The 19,432-nt window shown below is 35.0% G+C and overlaps 4 protein-coding genes across 5 annotated transcripts; 1 reads left to right on the forward strand and 3 right to left on the reverse strand.

The window, feature by feature from the left end:
* Positions 1-932: 932 nt before the first annotated feature.
* Positions 933-2,037, reverse strand: LOC110703082 (F-box/LRR-repeat protein At1g55660-like; the record flags this gene model as incomplete). The annotated part of the gene is made up of 1 exon (XM_021880839.1): positions 933-2,037. A coding segment is annotated over exon 1 (807 nt), but the record flags the coding sequence as incomplete, so codon positions are not given.
* Positions 2,038-2,816: 779 nt separating this feature from the next.
* On the forward strand, positions 2,817-4,518 carry LOC110703230. The gene is made up of 2 exons (XM_021881000.1): positions 2,817-3,336; positions 4,079-4,518. Exons 1-2 carry the CDS (start codon positions 3,115-3,117, stop codon positions 4,259-4,261), a joined length of 405 nt encoding a protein of 134 aa, XP_021736692.1. The 5' UTR covers positions 2,817-3,114; the 3' UTR covers positions 4,262-4,518.
* A 103-nt stretch (positions 4,519-4,621) lies between these two features.
* Positions 4,622-15,183, reverse strand: LOC110703228 (chaperone protein DnaJ-like). 2 transcript variants are annotated; one of them, XM_021880998.1, is made up of 11 exons: positions 14,421-15,183; positions 13,514-13,582; positions 12,094-12,186; positions 11,879-11,997; positions 11,469-11,664; positions 9,284-9,459; positions 9,079-9,208; positions 7,936-8,096; positions 7,079-7,170; positions 6,611-6,701; positions 4,622-5,068 (listed from the first exon to the last, which is right to left on the reverse strand). In XM_021880998.1, exons 1-11 carry the CDS (start codon positions 14,727-14,729, stop codon positions 5,023-5,025), a joined length of 1,482 nt encoding a protein of 493 aa, XP_021736690.1. In that variant the 5' UTR covers positions 14,730-15,183; the 3' UTR covers positions 4,622-5,022. The 2 variants fall into 2 exon arrangements, with proteins under 2 accessions (XP_021736690.1, XP_021736689.1); XM_021880997.1 differs by having other exon boundaries at positions 6,611-6,707; positions 14,421-15,180.
* Positions 15,184-16,158: 975 nt separating this feature from the next.
* On the reverse strand, positions 16,159-18,824 carry LOC110703229. Its single transcript, XM_021880999.1, has 5 exons — positions 18,407-18,824; positions 17,210-17,342; positions 16,900-17,120; positions 16,614-16,787; positions 16,159-16,509 (listed from the first exon to the last, which is right to left on the reverse strand). The coding sequence occupies exons 1-5, from the start codon at positions 18,593-18,595 to the stop codon at positions 16,423-16,425; spliced, it is 804 nt and encodes a 267-aa protein (XP_021736691.1). The 5' UTR covers positions 18,596-18,824; the 3' UTR covers positions 16,159-16,422.
* Positions 18,825-19,432: the final 608 nt, after the last annotated feature.

A 19,432-nucleotide genomic window follows, 5' to 3' on the forward strand; every position in this document is an offset into this window, starting at 1 on the left:
GTTCAAGACCGTCATTTCATCTGGAATTGAAGAAACCTGGTTTCGAAATATGACCAATTTCTCCAATGCTACTGCTTTCCTAAGGAGAAAAGGGACCATTCCTACTCCCCGTTCGTTTCTATAGTATTTCTTTATCACTATTCTTTTGAGATGATACCTGCAACTTAAAGGAATTTCATGATCTTTACTAACAAATTCTTGTTCCAACTCCTGTGCTTCCCCGTTAAACGGACATAATCTGGCACAATAACCATCAACGAGTTCCTGCAAAGTAAACAACAGTCTGTAAGTAATCGATTCAATGTACATCAGTACATATGTAAAATGACACTAAATCCAGACACTAACCTCTGCAAAAACAAGTGTTTCTAAGACAGGCGAACAGTTAAGAAGGGGGAACAAGCCAAACAACGGTGTACTCGAGTAGTAACTATTTACCGCACCGCCCACGGCGCCCAGCTCTAGATGTTTAAGATTTGAAAACAAGGGTAAATGGTCATTTAAGACCTTTTCATCAACACATTTGAGCACCTACAACCACAGGTTAAAGTAAAGAAATCCAAAGTAGTTTATAAAGTAAAGAAAACATGAATTTCTTTTACTACAGAAGGATGAAAATAGAGATGATTCAGCTTAAAACAAAATCAAAGATTTACACATACCAGTGTCAAACAGCCTAGCAATGATAGATGTTGAACATAGGACAAGGGTCTTAAGAGGTTAAATAACATTTGATCAACATTTTCAGCATTTAGTCCATATATTTCATCAAATTGTAAGAATTCTTTAAATTCCAAAACTGCTTTAGCAAGACACTTCATTATTGTGATATTGTAACAATTTGGTAGAATAATATCATAATATTCCAAGTACTCTAAATTGGGAGTACTGATAAGCACACAAGCACTGTTATCGCCTATATCAAAAGGACAATTAGGCAACAAACAGAGTCTTCGAAGGGAACTTGATGTGATAGCGAAAATTTTGGCAACGTTCATAGAGGGTTTGAATGTAAGGTCTTCAAGTACAGGGCAACTTGAAACTAGCCTCGTCAGAAAGCCATCATCAGATATGACAGACGCAGACAAGAGGAGAGATTTCAAGTTTGGAAGACGATAAGTTGGCATGGTAAAAACATGATCAAGGCCGATATTGACCTCAAGCTTCAACACCTCCAATGTTTCACATGTGAAAATAGCTGGAGGCAACTGAGAATCACCAGGTTCGCTCACCAGAATACTAAGGTCAAGCTCCCTAAGGCCACAAAGGGTCAATGGATAAGAGATCCACGCATAAAGTCGCGGGGGTTTCAAGTCAGGGAGACAACTTGGCTGACACCCAATAAAAGTGTAACCATCAAAGTACACCGCATTAAAGTCCTCCCTGCTAACTTTAAGCCTAAACTTGGTAAGATACCGCGATTTGTGTACTTGGAGTACAGTATCAACAAAGCTCACGAAAGTAGGATAACGTTCAGTTGCATAGGGATGTTTCAAACAAAAAGATACAGGTGAAACATCAAAGTCAAGGCTCGTAATTAAAGGGAAAACACGCCTAAATCTCCTAGACAAGGCGGAAATAGCAGCAGCATCCTTGGTAGGAAGCAGAGATATGATCTGAATTAACAGTTCATCAGGCAAATTGGTGAGCCTATCAACCAATATTTCATTAACGTTGTGATTTTGCACATCCCTTGCAGTAGTACAAGTTGCAGTACATTGTTTAAAGCTACAATCCATTCGCCTATTTCAACTCTCGAAGAGAAGTGATTCTTGCTCTGAATAAAATAAATAAATAATTAGAAGACACTGTTGAATATCCGTCTATGCAAGTTCTTCCTAAACATTATCAAAAAGTCGAACTTTTAGAGATGGAAGGAATATAAAAATAAATTGTCTCTTAGTTTTATTTTAACACACAAATGACGATTATATTACTTGATTACCAAACCACCAAATACAAAATCACACTACCTACGTTAATTGCAACAAAATGGTATTATTTGTAAGACATAAAAAATTCCGTAATTAAAATTGATAGAACACATACATAGTCACATAGACGAACTACTACTATGTCTAATAATAAAATTAACTCTAACTAATAATAAAGTGCATAAAATTTCACACAATATCAAGCTTAAGCAATATTATTACATTTTCCCGAATTTCTTGTCAAAAGGGCTTTTTTTTTTTTTTTTTTGTGCAAGCAAAAGGGCAAATTTTAATTCAACGAATATCAATCAACCAAAATATAGACAACTAGAGGATTATAATATTGGATATTACAAGAAGGGTAAAGGAATTAGAGAATTTTCTAAAACTCGTCACTCAAATTTCAATCACCAACCTTAAATTTGGGAGAAAAATTCAAAAAGAATAAGTCGAAAGAGTGGAGAGAGAATTACCGTGGTTGCAGAGGGTTCTCGTAGAAAATCCAGAGGGTTACTTCTATAATTTGCTTTGCCTATATTCGGAGTGGGAACTAGAGTCTAGAGGTGTCAAAACTCCAAAACACACCTGATCCGATCCGATCCGACCCTAAAAATATCCAATTTAGTTTTGGACTCACGTGGACGTAACAACTTTAAAAAGTAACCTGACTCGATCCGATCTTATCAGACCCGATTCGATCATGCGAATTAATACCTCTAGTGGGAACGTGAATTTTAGAGGTGATTATTAACTTATTAAGTGGGCTTGGGTGAGTTATTGTTGGGATAATTTTTGTCTAGTGGCCCTAATATTAAAACACAAATTCTTATATTTGGTTATATGAGATTACTTTGTTAGTCTTACAAGGATTACTTCGTCATTATTTGTAGAATTGCAGGGGTTGCTCAGTCATATTACAGGAGTTACTTTGTTTTTTTTACAAATGGTCACATGGTGAGGCCAACCATATATAAGACAAATTGATGAATTTTGGTGTGAGAGGGTTAATGGCCTATGTTTTGGTAATTAAGACTTAGGTCAGAATCCGACTATTGACCTTAAATTTTCGAGACCCAAAAATACTCCAGATATCCTTGCAACAGGTGACTTCAAAACCGTGTGTTTTTCTTTATTCAATTTAACACAATTGGTGAAGCTTATCAAACCATACCCAAATCTAATGGCAACTAACTTGTGCACTTTGGCACCAACTCTTTGTTTCTCTCTCCCAACTTCCATCTACACCAAAACTTCACCTTTAACAATCACAGTCACAAAAACAACCATAAAAAACTACCAATATCAAATTCGACCTCCATTAATTCCTTCTGTTCGAGCTTCTTCAGGCCCCAATTCTTCTGAACCAACTTCACCTTCAAACTCAGTTACTCCTAATCTTCAGGTTAATACTCTATTTTTTTTCTCTTAATTTTGTTCATATTTTTTTCCCAAAATTCGGCCATTGTTAATCAAAATTAGGTACTATATGAATGGTGAGTGTATTTAATCTTGATTTTGTTGTCGTATCTACCAACCATTTTAAGCAGATGAAGATAATTTTTCAATTTTTTTGCTGGGATTTTTAAGAACCCATCTTAATTTTTTTTTATAGGCATATGAAAAAAAAAAAGGCACAAGTATGAATTATTGGATTCTTGCCTATGAGTTTGAACCTGGGTTTTAAAGTTACTTGCATGCTCACCTTTCATTTCTACATGAAAGTGTCTATTAAGATAACGGTCATGTGTTTTTAGTGTTTAGAGAGCCATAAAGGGGGCAGGGGTGAGAATCGATCCCAGGATTTCCTGGTATTGGGAAGGAAGCTCTCACCATAAATGTAAAATTGATATTCTTCCTCCGTTTTACTTAAATTGCAACACTTGATATGACACTACACATCTAAATATAATGTTCAATTTTAGTGAAACGAAGTATTGATTTTCTAGTGACATTCAAGGTATAACATTATACACTCCAACTTCAATACCCTAAAGGAATTTAGAAGCCACTCACAAACTTTGTGAATTAATTGTTCAAACAACTCTAGCAATGCCACCAATCTAAATAACCCTGCAGTAGACAAATAGTAGGATTTTCTTGCTTCTTAACATGATTACATGATGCATTTGCCATTAACAATGCAGGACGACGTTACATACTTGTTGAAGTTAGCTGCTGGTTCTATTTTCGGTGCAGCATTGATCAAATACGGCAGTGCTATTATCCCGGACATCACCAAACCCAACATAACACTGGCTTTGCTGATGATTTCTTCTCCTGTAGTCATATCTATTCTGCTTTTATCTAACAGTAGTCGTAAAGAATGACCCCTAATGTGATAGCAGGATATCGACACTATTGAATATCATGGTTATATGTTGAAGCAATGCAGACATTGGAGCCAAGAGGCAAACAAAGATTCAATTTTATATTATTATGAAGTTACAGCAAAATTATGTAAATCAATTGGCGTTTATAACAAACAACGATTTGAATGCAAAGTTTTGTAAACAATGTCTTTCAAATAACATCTTTTGTGTACGAATTTTTTTTATAAGCAATGACGAATTGACGATTGAACCGATATTATTTATTGATACCAGATTGAATGAATTTCACAAGAGGGCAGTAAAAACTTTAAGAATCGAGAACAGTCATTTTTTTCAAAAATTACAAAAGGTAGTTTAGTTGAAAGATATTATTAATAATTGATTCAAGAAAAATTATTAGTCTCTGCAGGTAAAACAATTGTTTGCATTCCTTTAACAAGAAAGGAGCGCGCTCAAACACCAAGTGGTTAATACTCTTCAATTTACCAATCATTGTAATTCCCTGAATCATGTCATCTGTTCAAAAAAGGGTCTATATATTACTCTACATTTGCGCATTGCATTACAATAGGTAGAAAAAAGGCACCATCAGCTTGAGCCATTTACAAACTGCGCAAAAGAATCAAAAAATTGTCCTAACTGCAGCCAATCTATCTGGTCAAGCAACCGATTCTGTTTACTCTCACTTGCTTCCTTCAAGGCATTTTTAAATGCATGCTCACAATAGAAGACATCAATATCACAAGCTGAGATCACAACTACAAATTATCCCTCAGCCATTTTAGAGCACCGTTTGCCACCGATCTGCCACAACCATTTATTTAGTTAGATGTGTAAATGATGCATAAACAGCATATGTAACCTCAAAAGACAATTAGGAATAGCTGATTGGTTACATACAATATATGATTCTATCAGAACAAAGTAGTATCCCAACTTATTGTATATTATGAGCATTTTTTTAGAAAAGTTGTGAGGAGAACATATTAAGCAGGAGTGTTTATGAAAAAAAGTCCTACATACTTGTATTAAATTACATAAACCTTAAAATTCGAGCAGCACTGTAAACCTGTAAGGATTTTTTTTATTTTTTTTTTTTTGGAAACCAGCCTGTAAGGATTTAGCGACGAGGAATGGAGAAAGCAAGAAAAGGCAAGATGCAGGAGGAAAATAACATAGAGGCATTACACTGTGGTTAGATTGGGAATTCGAAGGAAGGGAAACAGGGGATCCATTATCATCTGGATATGATCCAAACTAAAGTGACCTAGTAAATGAGAAGAAGATTCAATTCCCTTCCCCTTTTTAATAAACCAACTCCTTCCAATATTGGAAAGATTTGAAATAAAAGATGCAAGCTCACTTTCCTCCCCTTCCTTACTCCCGCATTTTCCCTTTCCTTCCCCTATATAAAATCTATCCAAACACTCTTAGTGAAAAAATTGAAGGTTGAGAATTGGTGAAAATGTAAGGAAGAATAAACCATGTTTATTCAATTATAATTTGCTCGAGCATATGTAATAATTTTAGCTGGTCTTGCGTGAGATGCACACTCCACCCTGAATTATAATACAACAATTCATCCCCTAATGAATAAAAAGACACCCTAACATTATATAAAATGTTTTATGACACAAATCACCACTAGTAGACTAATAATGTCGTACAAAGAGGTGGCAAACACGTTTGGATTGAAATTTACTCAGGTCCCTTTAGCGTGGATCATATCCAGATGATAGGTCATTCATGTCGGGTATCTAGTCAAAACGGGTCTATTATAAATTTAACCTAATTCAGATTATTTTCAGAGGGAGTCCATTCCATTTCAAGTAAAAGTTAGGTCTTCCAGTTTCGGGTACTATTCAGCCATTCAGGTATTACCCGGAAAGTAGGAACAGGTTGCTTTTCCACCAATATGTTGAGAATTAGACAGTTACCATTTACATTCTTGTGTAATTGTTTAAACCCATTTATCCTAGTTCAACTAGAATACATTCCAGATAGCAATTAAATATCTTCTAAAGAGAGGTACAACATATCAGTCTTCTTACAACAACAATATCCAAAAATGTGAATAGTAGCTCTTCCTCTATATTGCAAAATCCAATCCATTTACAAGAAAAAACCTTTTTTTCCATCTTTCATCAGTAATAAAGGAAACAGAAATTACCTATGAAGTGCAGCTAAATATGCAAAATGGCATTATTTAAGTGAAATCGACAGAAATACATGTAAATTATGAATCTTACCAATATTTGACACAAACCCACACGACAAACATCTCAATGAAAAGAAATTGAAAGCTCACTGAGAAAAGATGAAGTTTGAAGGCAGAAGTTAATTTACCCAGCAAAATCTTTTATTTTCTTCCACGGGTCATTCTGATCTCCTGATTCCTTGCTTTCCTCAGCATCAGTACTTGCCTGAGTCTCCGTCACTTCAACTTAACAGAAGGAGCACATAATTATTTTCTCATGATAGAAAAAATGGGAAGCAAATGTAGCCTTTTTCTATTAAATATGCAAAGTAATTATCACTTCTATGTGAAAAACCAAGATACGAGTATATCATTCTCAGTAGAGTTGAGTGAGTATCTAATGTTCGAAACTTTAGCTTCAAATAACAGTGTGATAAACAAATGAATCATTAACCTGTTTTCTACTACAACTTTGTCATGAAGCAGTGAGTCAGTCAATTGCCTTTCAAATCAAGGGTCTAACAAAGATCTTTTTTTATGATGAAAGGGTAAAGGCCATCTCAGCCGTGGCAGAGACTTGACATCTGCATCTCTTTTATAGGAGTAAAATCACTCACCGGCTTGTCGAGGCTGAGGACGAGGACGTGTACGGTTACTTTTCGTAGTACTAAGGACAGCAAGTTCTTCAAGTAATTCACGTTCTCGAACACTGAAAAAATGTAACATATATATAAGGGCCCTTTCGACTTCAAAGACAGATTTTAAATACATTTGGATCACATGACCAAGTACTCAAAGAGATAAAGGATTCAAACAATAGCGAGTGATATATCCAAAATCAGAAACAATTAAAATACTCTGCAACTAGGCCAACACAAGCTAAAAAACACAAAATGTTTCGTATAAAACATGAAGCCATATCAAAGAATAAAGAAAACAATATTCAATGATATTTTTCCTCTTTCAAGAGAAAATAATTGCTTTCGGTTTCCTTTTTATTTAATCAGCTAAAGTTCCATATAATTCACAATTTCACATAACATGCCAAATACCAAAACACGAAATTCCAACGACTGAATTAGAAATATTGCTGCTAGAAAGAGAACCAGGAATCTTTCTCAAAAGTGAAAGTATCATTGATACCTTGCTTGATAGAAATCATAGTTTGAGCTAAATTAAATACCCAAAACCATAGCTAACAAAGTGTAATTTGCAGCACCATGTATCACCATGCTAAAACATTCAACATCAACCAGATATTAAATAAAAAAAGTGAAGTATCAAGTATGAGTATGACAATCACAAACTTCAATTTGCAACGTAAACTGATGCAGGAAGTTCTCAAGGAAAGGAAATCTTATAAAAGGTAAGTACCTTCTGACCTCCGTCAAAAAAAAAAAAAAAAAAAAAAAAAAAAAATCTTTAACATACAAGATAATTAAAATGTGAAACAAACAACGCAAAATTTGCTCACCTGATGCGCTTTGGTATAGTAATTTTTACAGTAAACAAGTGATCGCCGCGTATGGAGGGTTTGTTGAGTTTCGGTACACCCTTCTTTGCAAGAACAAGGATGTCTCCTGGTTGAGCACCTGGTGGAACCTCCAAATCAATGGTCCCTTCAACAGTCTTAACCTGCAAAAGAAAAGGCAAATCACTATAAATGTAAATTTTCAATGAATGAGAACTGAAAAATGTTAATACCTCCATTACAGATCAATTAATGCAGGAAAGCCATACGTCTTATATCTAAGAGACTGGATTCCTATTATTCTAATACATCAAATAATAAAGAAAACTGCTCAGAACGAATACATCATCTGCCAACCTCACCCGGCAGTTCAACCCCATAAGTATATGCATGAATCGTAACATTTCAGATAGAAATAATTCACTAAAATTTAGACACTGACTTGGTGGGCAACAGTGTTTTACATGCATCACATAAATAGATCCTATTACTAACACACATACCTAGAACCATGAATAGTTATAAATTGGCAGTGTAAAATTACATATGTACATTATGTTTGAATCTTATCTTGAAGATTCTAAATCCAGCCTTTGGTTTTTACAGGTATCAAAAAATGGCTATGAATTATCCCAGAGGGAAGCAAAATGCTTCCAAGATCACAGCACCACCAACCAAATAAAAGAAAATTTTAAGAAAGGAAATCAAACATGACGGAAAACTTGCAAGAAATGGACAGGGTCTGTAGGACAGGTTATATTTCATTGTGAGGTTAACACCAGCTTATTTCTAGGCAATTGGAAGTTAGAGAGCTCAGGTCCATAGTAAAACAGTACCATCATCCAACAATTTCAAAAAATATGCCCCAGTTATGTACTATCAAAGGGAAAAAATAAATAAATAATAATAATCATGTTTCAATTTGAATTTGACCTTTATCTGAGCGCCATCACTCACACATAAACCAAGATTACAGGGTAATAAGTCAAAATACAATAGTTAGCAGTCTTAGCACACACCCCTGGAAGATTACCAAGCAAATCCTTGTTCACAGCTTAAACACACAAAACCACTTATGAATCAAGTAATCTGATCTGTTCAGCATAGTTCCTAAATTGCTGCAAGAAAACAGAAAAATGACTTTACCTTAACAACAGTGCCCAGTATGGCATCAATGTAGCTGATAGAAATTGCTGAGCGGAGATTTATACCATCTCTTTGAATATCTGGTATCTCTTCAATATCAAGGTAAACAAAAAGATCTCCTGGGGGACCCCTGACACTCAAGAAAATCTGTTTCAATAAAATAAAATATATAGAAAGCAGCCTGATTAGAAGTTACTATACATACCCTTTTGGCGCAGCATCACCCTCCCCAGCAACCCGGAGAACACTACCCCGGCTGACCCCAGGAGGAACTTTGATTTTGATATCCTTTTTAACACGAATTCTCCCCTCCCCAGCACATTTGCGACAATATTCTGCAATAACTTCACCATTGCCACCACAATTTGGACATACAGAAACCTAAAAAGACCAAAAGACAAGGCATATACTCATCTCAATACATTGCAAAACCAAGAATTGAGAAGCATAAGTCAGATACAAATTGATAATTGCCAGCTCAAATATTGGAAATGCTACGTCAACAAGATAACATTTCAATATGAAGATTATCAAGTAAAGTTATACACAAATACATACTACATTGGAAGATTAATTTCCAGTGACTATACATTTCAGTGAGGAGAATACTACAGTTAATTCAGTAGATAGACGCATATCATTTAACTAGTAGTTATCCAAATAGTTACAATTACCAACAAATAAGATATACGCTTAATTTTCTAGCATACAACGTAAAATTGCTGCTAAGTAATGTTACAATTGCTGCATTAACAAATTGATTTTTTTAACCTTTTTCTTAATCATCTTATCTACTACTCTGTATTTGCTAAGTTATGACTTTAGTAATCAGCAGTCACTGTTTTAAATTCCTCGTATCAGAAGATAATATATTATCTGAAATATAGAGTGTTCATAAAGTTCCTTATATCAATTCAGGCATGATACTTCCATGGTCAACCTAGAGCGGATCTATACTTCTCAACAACTTATTTAACTTCCATCCTGACAGATGCCATGATCCGTCTGTGTCACTCAGAATCGGGAAAAAGGATGTGCATGGGTCAACATCAGAGAGTCTGATTTTTTTAAATATCAAACTTTTAAGACGTGAAATTTTTTACACATATGTAATATTTATAATGTCAAAGATAAGTAGGAGGAGCAGGGAGGACAGCAGAAGCCCAGTATATCAGTAACAAAAGTAGGTAACTCATAAAAACCTTAGGAGTCATTATTAAAATCACGAAGATGCTCCTGTTTATTTGAATATGAGTCCTCTAAAATATTAGTAACAGCCCTAAGTAAACCACCCTCTTCTGTACCTTCCTCTCGTTTCTCCCAATTCTACCTCCTCCCTTTCTCTATCTTAAGAGGCCAATTTTTTTCATTCAAGGTGAAGTTAATTTTTTTTCACATTGGGTCCTGGTTTCATGACCAGAGAGAAGAATGTCCAATTGTGCAGGTGTCATATCCCTCTACATAATACCCAATTTACAAGGCCGCATGACTCATATCTTTGATAAGATCTACACATAATACGTGCTATTTTTAGTTCATAGCGGAGCCTTATTCCCTCTATGGCTCTACCAAGAGGCAAAAAAGGGAAGAAAAATTTAGCAATACAGTAACAAAAAACTCCCAGTCTGTATTAGATTGGTGACAACGAACTGCTTTTCTTAAGTTATTATTTAATTGGAAAGACATCTTGAGAGGGGTTGTCACCCACTCACCCCAATACAAAAGGAGAGCTGAAGACAAATATGCACACCTTCAAGCTAAATAACATTCACGGTATTTTATACAAAGTGTTACGAAAATAAACTTGGAACCCATAAACAAAAAGCAAAGCCACCAAAAGTTGGTCTATTTCTTCCCATTGACGTGAAACTCCAAATTGCAATTGGAGCAAGTTAAACAATTCAACAATCCATTTGTCCCGGAAACATACTTTTGAGCAACCAACACATCTTTGATATATCCAAGGTGAACCCATCAAACCCCATACATAGATAATTTAACATGTAACAGATGAGCACCCCAGTACAAAGAAAAAATAAGGGTGTACTGATTGTACTCTTGGTGAATGACTCGAATATGCTATGCAACTAACAAATTATGCACGAAAGATTAAGCTGTACTGACTGTACTCTCAGTGCTGACTCGAATATGCTATGCAACTAACAAATTATTACATTGGATTCTTCTTAATAAGAGCACATTTGACAAAGAAAATATTAGCACTTTAAGCATTTCATTCAGTATATAATAAAATTAGAGCAGAAAAAAACAACATTTTTAGCCAAAAACTAATGTTGAAAGTAGAGTTGCCTAACTTGCCTCTAATGTTTGTAAATTTGGTACAATTTTAATATAGAACCTTAACCAAGTATGACAGAATAACTTCTAACCTGTGAGAACAAACCAAAAGGCGTCTGCTCAGTTCGCATCACCTGACCCCTTCCTCCACAAGTTGAGCATATCCTCATCTTAGATCCAGCTTTTGCCCCACTCCCAGCACAAGCCTCACATGTTTCCAAATGCGAAAGCTCAAACTCTTTCTCCACCCCAAAAATAGCCTCAGAAAATCCTAAAGTCATGTCGTAGCTGAAACACTTTAAAATCATGAGTCAACTTCATCATCAATTTAGAAAAGTAGTGAAGAAAGAAAGTTCTATGCACTATATGAAAGCTTAAGAAAAAAATAAAAGCTTGGACCATCAAGAATAAAGTAAAGTAAGAGCAAGGGATCAGAAAATTAATAAACGGGAAATTCATAATGAGTTTTATAGTAGCTCTGAAAAATGGAACTTAGACTCACCGTATATCATCACCTTTAGTAACAGTAGCCTGTCGACGTGTTCCAAAGGCAGAATCCATCCCTGGGAAGCCACCCATACTTGCTCCAAAGAAAGTCTCAAAAAGATCAAATGGATTGCTCTTTTTGGGAGAGGAGGGATAGAGGGTAGACACACATCAGATATTGTTGTATAGCAGAAAGGGAAATACAAAGATCAAATTCAAAAACTTCAATACCGTGTAGGCACCAGCTCCTCCTCCAACAGCACTTTTCAGTCCATCTTCACCATACTGATCATACAAAGCCCTCTTTTTGTCATCTGATAACACCTGACAGTATTGTACATTAACGTTCAAAAGATAATATGAAAGGTCTGGAAATTCCACAGATCATAAGAAGAGATTCCGCCCAAGTAAGTCCAGCATTAGGGATTTAGATCCCACAAGAGGGCTTCATCACAGAAGCTAAACGTGATCTTTTTGAACAACTCCATTACTTTTAATTTAAGACAATGGAGCACCAGAAGTCATAGGATAGCTAGATCTTGTTAACACAAAATAAAGGTTTAGGAATCTTAGGATGACCGCAGTCACATTTTAAATGATCTTGCCGGTTTATTCCTATCTGGAGCACTGCAATATCCGCAACCAAGAATTTCCATCAAACCATCTTATATTGTTGATCAGTTTGATTGTGCTTTCAGTCAAGAAAAAAATTAAAGCCCTAAAGGCGAGGGGAAGGTAGTCCTACATGTTTTACACACAAGATTCTTGATGATGATTTAGATACCATGCTTAAGAATAGAGGGTTAATGAAGACCATGCAGCTGCTACTACAGGTAAGTGTCACTGTAAGTCGACCATTGTACCTGTGATGGACCTTAGACTATAGAGATGCCTAAGGCAAACAAGCAACGCCATAATGGATTCATCACTGTACAGCCTTAGCAAACTGAAAGAGTATTCTTTGACACAAACACAAATTAATATGACAATTGCCATTCACAATGACTTCATTTCACACTAAAAGCAACATTTGTTTTGGCACGATATTACAAGCAACTAAATAGACGATATTACAAGCAACTAAGTAAAATATTTCTTAAATTCAAAGCAACGTCAAATGAGAACCCCCTCCCTTTAAATTACCAATATATTCCCAAACTGAATTTTGTATCAATGGCAAATAGTGTTTCCATGATATTAGCAAAAGAAATAACATGCAGTACCAGCACGTATATGCAAGACTATCATAAAGCTGGACATAGAAGTAATAGATTAACATAATTGGAGTCAAGATACCATTTGCTCACTCTTTCCATGCAAAATAATGATCCAACATTGTTTCTTTATAACATGCATTAAATTGACTTTATCAAAGTCAAACTACACCAAACATATTCCAGCCTTGAGTTCTAAGCTAACCCAAATTCATGTTCCTTAACCATAGGTCAAACTCATTCTCTTTTGCAGGCAACCTTGATTGATCATAAATAGAATTAGGTGACAACCTACAAGAGGACGAGCAATATAACAATATAACATGCTGACAATCCACAAGAAAATGAGCAATACAATTGTAACAGATCATACAACTTCAGTTTATGTTTTAAGAACCTATAAGTTACAATAACAACTAGCCTTACTTTTGACATACCTCATAAGCTGCACTAATCTCCTTGAACTTATCTGTTGCTCCGGGATCCTTGTTAACATCCGGATGAAACTTAAATAGAAAGATAAAATCCCCAATCAGGAGCTAACATATGATAGGAATAAGAGATTACATATCTAGAGAGAGAGAACAGCTCTTTCCATGGACTAAGAACTATAGAGAATGAAATTTTCAAAGTTCTAGCGAATAAAACATAAGAAGACACAGAACTTCCTAGTCATGAATAGTGAATACGGAGTATATTTTAGCCTTAATACATTGCATTGATGTAAAAGTAAAATGCTTCATCATTATCTTCCAAAATTACTACTGCTAACAGCGTCATTGTCCAAATCAAAGTAGAATGCATAACATCAATTTTTAAAGTTCATCTTCATCTATCAAATGCATGATCAGTCAAGTATATATGTATTACAGGAAATTGAGATGGCTCAAGTTACACACATACACTTCACGGTCATTAATCTTTGCTTGAAGAATGTATTGCCACGCACTATTCCAATTTCACCGGTTAACAAAGAGTTCAAGTACACGAAAATGAGTACAATATCTAGTTCACTCTACATTTCCCAAAATTCAATTTATACGCATTGCTACAAATTACTCCTATCCACTCGAAACCAATCGATGATTCGAACATCTCCAAGATCCGCTACGAAACTAATCCAACTATACCAATTCTCAACATAAAACCCTCCAAACATACTAGTATCCTACAATTCTACTTAACAACAATCATAACCTTTTTCTCCTAACTACCTTATCTCAATAAACTTAATAAATAGTAAATACTTCATCATAATCATAACAAACATTAAAACCTAAATTCAAATACTACAAAAACTCAACTAACACAAAATCATCAACAAAAAATAAAAGTAAAAACTACCTGCCGAGCTAACTTTCTGTAAGCAGCTTTGATCTCTTTAACAGAAGCAGACCTAGAAACACCTAAAGTTGCATAATAATCCGACGAAGCAGCGCGTACTATAAACCCCCGCTTCCTCTTACTAAATTGTGAGTTATTCCGGTAAGCCGGCGACGGCGAAAGAGCGATAAAATTGCAATTCGACCGGAAACTGAGGCTTCCGCCGCCATTGATGAAGGAGGAGGAGCTTATCGACGGCGAATGTGAGCGGTCGGTGGATGCAGTGATAGTGAGAGAAGGTGAGAGAAGATAGAAAGGTGTGGTCGCCATTTTTTTGTATTTTTAAGTTTTGATTTTGTTTTTGTTTTTGAATTTGTTGATTTATGGATTGAAGGAGAAGAAAATGGGTAGAATTGAAGTGTTCATGTGTGATTATTGAAGGGTGTAAGAAAAAATGGAGGAGTTTGAGGAGGAAGTGCCCAGAAAAACAAAAAGATTGTGGTGTGGCCGTGTGAGAATGTGTGGGAAAAATTGAGCCTCTAATTTTACACTAACTGATTTCGTTGCCTTTTTGTTTATTGTTTACTCTACTTTTTTGGAAAATACAATACGGGATCGATTTATGGTTTTGTTATTTTGATTAAACCGTGGAATAAATGTTATTTATCAATTGGTACAGAGTTTTTTTTTTTGGTTTGATATTTGCTGGTAACACACTTTGAGAGTGAGGGGAAAAGAGTAAGAGATCCTCATCCTCAAAGTGTCTCTAGTGGGGATTAAACCTCTAAACTCAAGGTTAAAAGGTGCAATCCTTGCCACTTATCGATTGGTATGTTATACGTCATATGTATTCTCCTAGTCTTGAGTGGGATACAAATGTACATACTCCCTCTGTTCCCTTTTATTTGCTCCAAATGGGTGGAGTAATTTTTTTAATGAAAGGAGCTAATGAGAGAGATAAGTGGAGGGTTAAATGTAGTGATTGTGACGTGTGAAAGTAAAACTATGATCCTCACAACCAAAAATAGTATGGGACAAAGACGAACTAAAAAGAAAATGGGACAAAAATTTAGTGACAAATAGAGTACAAAAAACAGAATTTATTTTTTTTTTTTTTATTGTTGATTATATGGCATGATTGTGTATGATTTGGATTGGGTTATGTTGGATACTAGATTAAAACCTACTAAATTGATAGCATTCTTCTACTACTAGTATTTTAAATTTTTAACAAGATAGAGTTCCTCAGGACAAAAACAAAAACTCAAGTCCTATATTGTCCTGAGAGTGGCTCATGAAACATATTCCTACAAAGGTTTGTCCTAAACTCTAATAAAGCATGTAGCTAATAAAACATGATTCAAGAAATTAAATTGCTCCATAGTTGCTTAAGTAACAAGATTTACAATCACTGTGTAACTCGTGTTAAGCTAATTAAATGTTGTGAATTTTGAAGATAAATAAACCTATGGAAGCAATCACAGAAACTTTTGGAAAAGGAAATGACAGAAAGCTTGACATGGTATCAAAGTCCAAAGGCAAAATTTACAAGAATCAAATTGTTTAGCTTATCCTATCAACTTGCTATTTATATCACAGAATCATTTTATTGCATGTTGTTGCTCTCCTTTTGCCCGATTTTGGCTTCCTTGAATCAATTAACTTCAGCAAGAAGTTTTAGTTCACAGAAACTTGTGTTCAAAACTTTTATGTTCACCGTATTCATAAAGAATTAAGTTGCTAGATTCTCCTGGTTTCAAAAAAAAAAAAAGTTGCTACATTTTCCTTGCAACCGCGAAAAGATTGTACACATCTCCTTCTATCAATATTGTTCTTTTCCTTTTTTAAAAGCAAATAAATTTATCATTACATCTGATCAACTCGACCATAAATTTAGAAGAATAATATAAAGAGTAACATATTAAGGCCCTCCAAATTTTAGCTTAGGGCTTCTAAAATTCTAAACAAGGCCTTACATAGGTAATTCTTAACCTATTCATACTACAGTTATTACATCTTTAACTTAAAAAGCATCTCGATGAAATTGTCCAGGAATAGAGCTGCTTTGTTGAGCTTGCTTGAGATGCATACTCAGCGTATAATTAGTAATCTGCAAGCACATGGAAAAACACAGTTAGTTGGCGTAAAGTATTTGTAGCATGGCCTTTGAACGCTGATAAAATCTGAAAAGAAGAATGGGGGTGATATACAGACCTCGAGTCTCCTCAACTGCTCCTGATATTGTGGAAGTAGCTGCTTCAGTTGCTGCACTTCTTGGTTCTTATCATCATACTCCTTTTGTCGCTCATGCTGAATTTGAATACCACGTTTAAGGATACCATTATCATTCATAAGTGCCTGAATTTGCTGCTTCAGCATCATATTTTCCTACATTAAGGATCACCCAATACATGTAAGACTAGGTAATTCATTCTGAAGAAAAGCAAAACAGAATACATTAATTTATCTAACACTATACTAAAGGAGTATTATATTATACCTTCTGATAATTCTCTGTAGCCTCAGCAGTTGCACTATCCCTTATTGATTTCTCTAGAACTTCCAACACCTTAACAATACGGGATCGCAAGTCATCTACAGTAGTTGCACCCACCGTCTCTCTAAGAAATAATTCCACCCATTGAGCACCATCTGTTGGGAGGTTGCTCTGGGCAGAAGAATCAGCACTAGGAACAGCTTGTTGCTGCGCAGAAAAACCACCTGCAAAACACAAGACATGTTATAGATTCTCTCTTTTTGGACAGATAACAAACTTCAGCACCATACGAAAAGAATGGATAAAAACACACCTTGTTCCACATGTGCTTCCTCATGATTCACAGAACCCGGATTTTCCTCGGAGGATCCTAAACATAACTCATGCAGTCTTTTAATTGCAGCATCTATGTCATCACCACATTCATCCAGAGCTCTTTCTAGAGTCTTCTCACCAAAGGAAGGCAAAGATTAAACAATATAAGTGGATGAAGGCTAAGCAACAAAATGCACACTGCAAAAAACTAGCTCCCAGAAACTACTAATACCCAGTAAATGACATAAACATAGACAATGCAAATAAACAACAATACAGCATTACGCACAACATAAAATACAAGCGCAACATTTGGCCATCCTTATGTGACCACAACTCTCGAACCTAATCAGCCACCTTCTAATGTTAAGTAAGATGAAATTTAAACTTTCCCATATTACTCTAAATGATACCCTAATAAAAAATTTAAAGAAACATAAAACCCTTAGCATCAGGCAATTTCTACAGTTTAAAGCTAATTTTTTTGTTCGTTTGCTCATTCAAGGGTCTTTATATAAGCATCTGGGCAAAATATAGCATTGGTTGTTCCATGGATACTATGGTGAAATAAAGACAGTTTAAAATGGGGAGTGATTTAGCTAAATTCCTATTCAAGGACCCCAAATCAAATGTAGCCTATTATTTAGTGACTCGGGAAGACAGGGTATATGTATTACCCAAAACCGGCGAAATTTCATATGTTGACTCCTAAATCTAATGAGACAAAAGAGGACCAAACTGTAACAACAAAAATTAGACAATATACCTACATCTTCTGTCCAAAAGAATGTCTTAATCAATTAATTCCAATACATATTTATGTTTGAATCATACTTTGAGTGAAAATTCATTGATTAATTCAGCACCATTGATTAATTCAGCACCATTGATTAATTCAGCACTACTATTGTCTGTGAAATTGTAAATTGACCCAATACTATAAATCAATACTAAGTAAGCATCAACGGGTAACAAGATTAAGCGATTGTGGTCATACCGATGTCAACTAGCTTAATTAGTTAAAGTCTCGGCCTCTCAAGGCCTCGGATCGAATCCCGTCTATAAAAACAAACAACACTACTAATTCCGACACCAAAGCAAACAAAGATCCTACAATAACAATAAAAATAATTCCAAAACAATATAATCTCAATCAATTGAAAACGAAGAATTAAAAAAAAAAAATCTATATTACCTGATGGTCCATGCGAGGGAAGGCTTCCCTGAGCTTATCAAGAAGAGAGCTCCTCGGCGGCGGAGACGGAGGCGAAAATGGCGAGAATCGAACAGGGGAAGAAGACGAACAACGAAGCTTCTTAGAGACAGGTGTGGTGGAAGTTTGTTCTTCAAAAAAAGATCTCTTTCCACACACAATTGCAGACATCTTAAGATGCTTCTCGATTATTTCCGATCTCAGAGAAATCCTCTGAGTCTCAAAACGACCCCAGAAGTAATCGAATCCCCAATTTCCCAAAATCCAACGTCGATTGAAATTTGAAGGATCTGATTTCGAATTAGGAAAAAGGGATAAAGGTTGTGTAAGTTAGGGTTTTGAATTGGGGATTTTTCTGAAATTGGGGGTTTTGAGAGAGAAAGACAAGGAGGGATTTCTGGTTTCTTGTTGCTGGTTTGAGGGCTTTATATAATGTGGTCAAGGTGTTGGCTTGGTGGATCGGCCAATCCAAACGAGTAATTGTGCCGTAATTATTTTTTTCCTCTTTTGGAGTATTTATTTCCTTTCTACTTTATACGATGTATATGAAGTACGAGTATTCCGAATCTCTTACCTACAATACCCTCCTCCTAGATGCATAACTAAGATACGCAATAGGAGATTAGAGTTGTTGACTAGTTCTCTGACTTTTAGGCGTGATACTCTTCTCCTTACCTTTATACGTAGGGCCTTTTTTCTTTCGTTGAAATTTAGTTCAGTTCAGCTCAGCTCACTTCAGCTCAGCTCTTAATTTACTTCTAATGATATTGCTAATGATATAATGCCAAATAATAATAATAATATTAACAACAACAACAATAATAATAATAATAATTGAAATAATAATACTAATAATAATAATCAATAAATAATAATAATCATCAATAAATAATAATAATAATACTAAAAATAATCAATAAATAATAATAATCAAAATTAATAATAATAATAATAATATGTACATTTGTATATACACATATGTATAGTAATAAATAATCAATAAATAAT

This window comes from Chenopodium quinoa, unplaced genomic scaffold (assembly GCF_001683475.1).
Source record: "Chenopodium quinoa cultivar QQ74 unplaced genomic scaffold, ASM168347v1, whole genome shotgun sequence".
In the NCBI taxonomy this organism is placed as follows: Eukaryota; Viridiplantae; Streptophyta; class Magnoliopsida; order Caryophyllales; family Amaranthaceae; genus Chenopodium; species Chenopodium quinoa.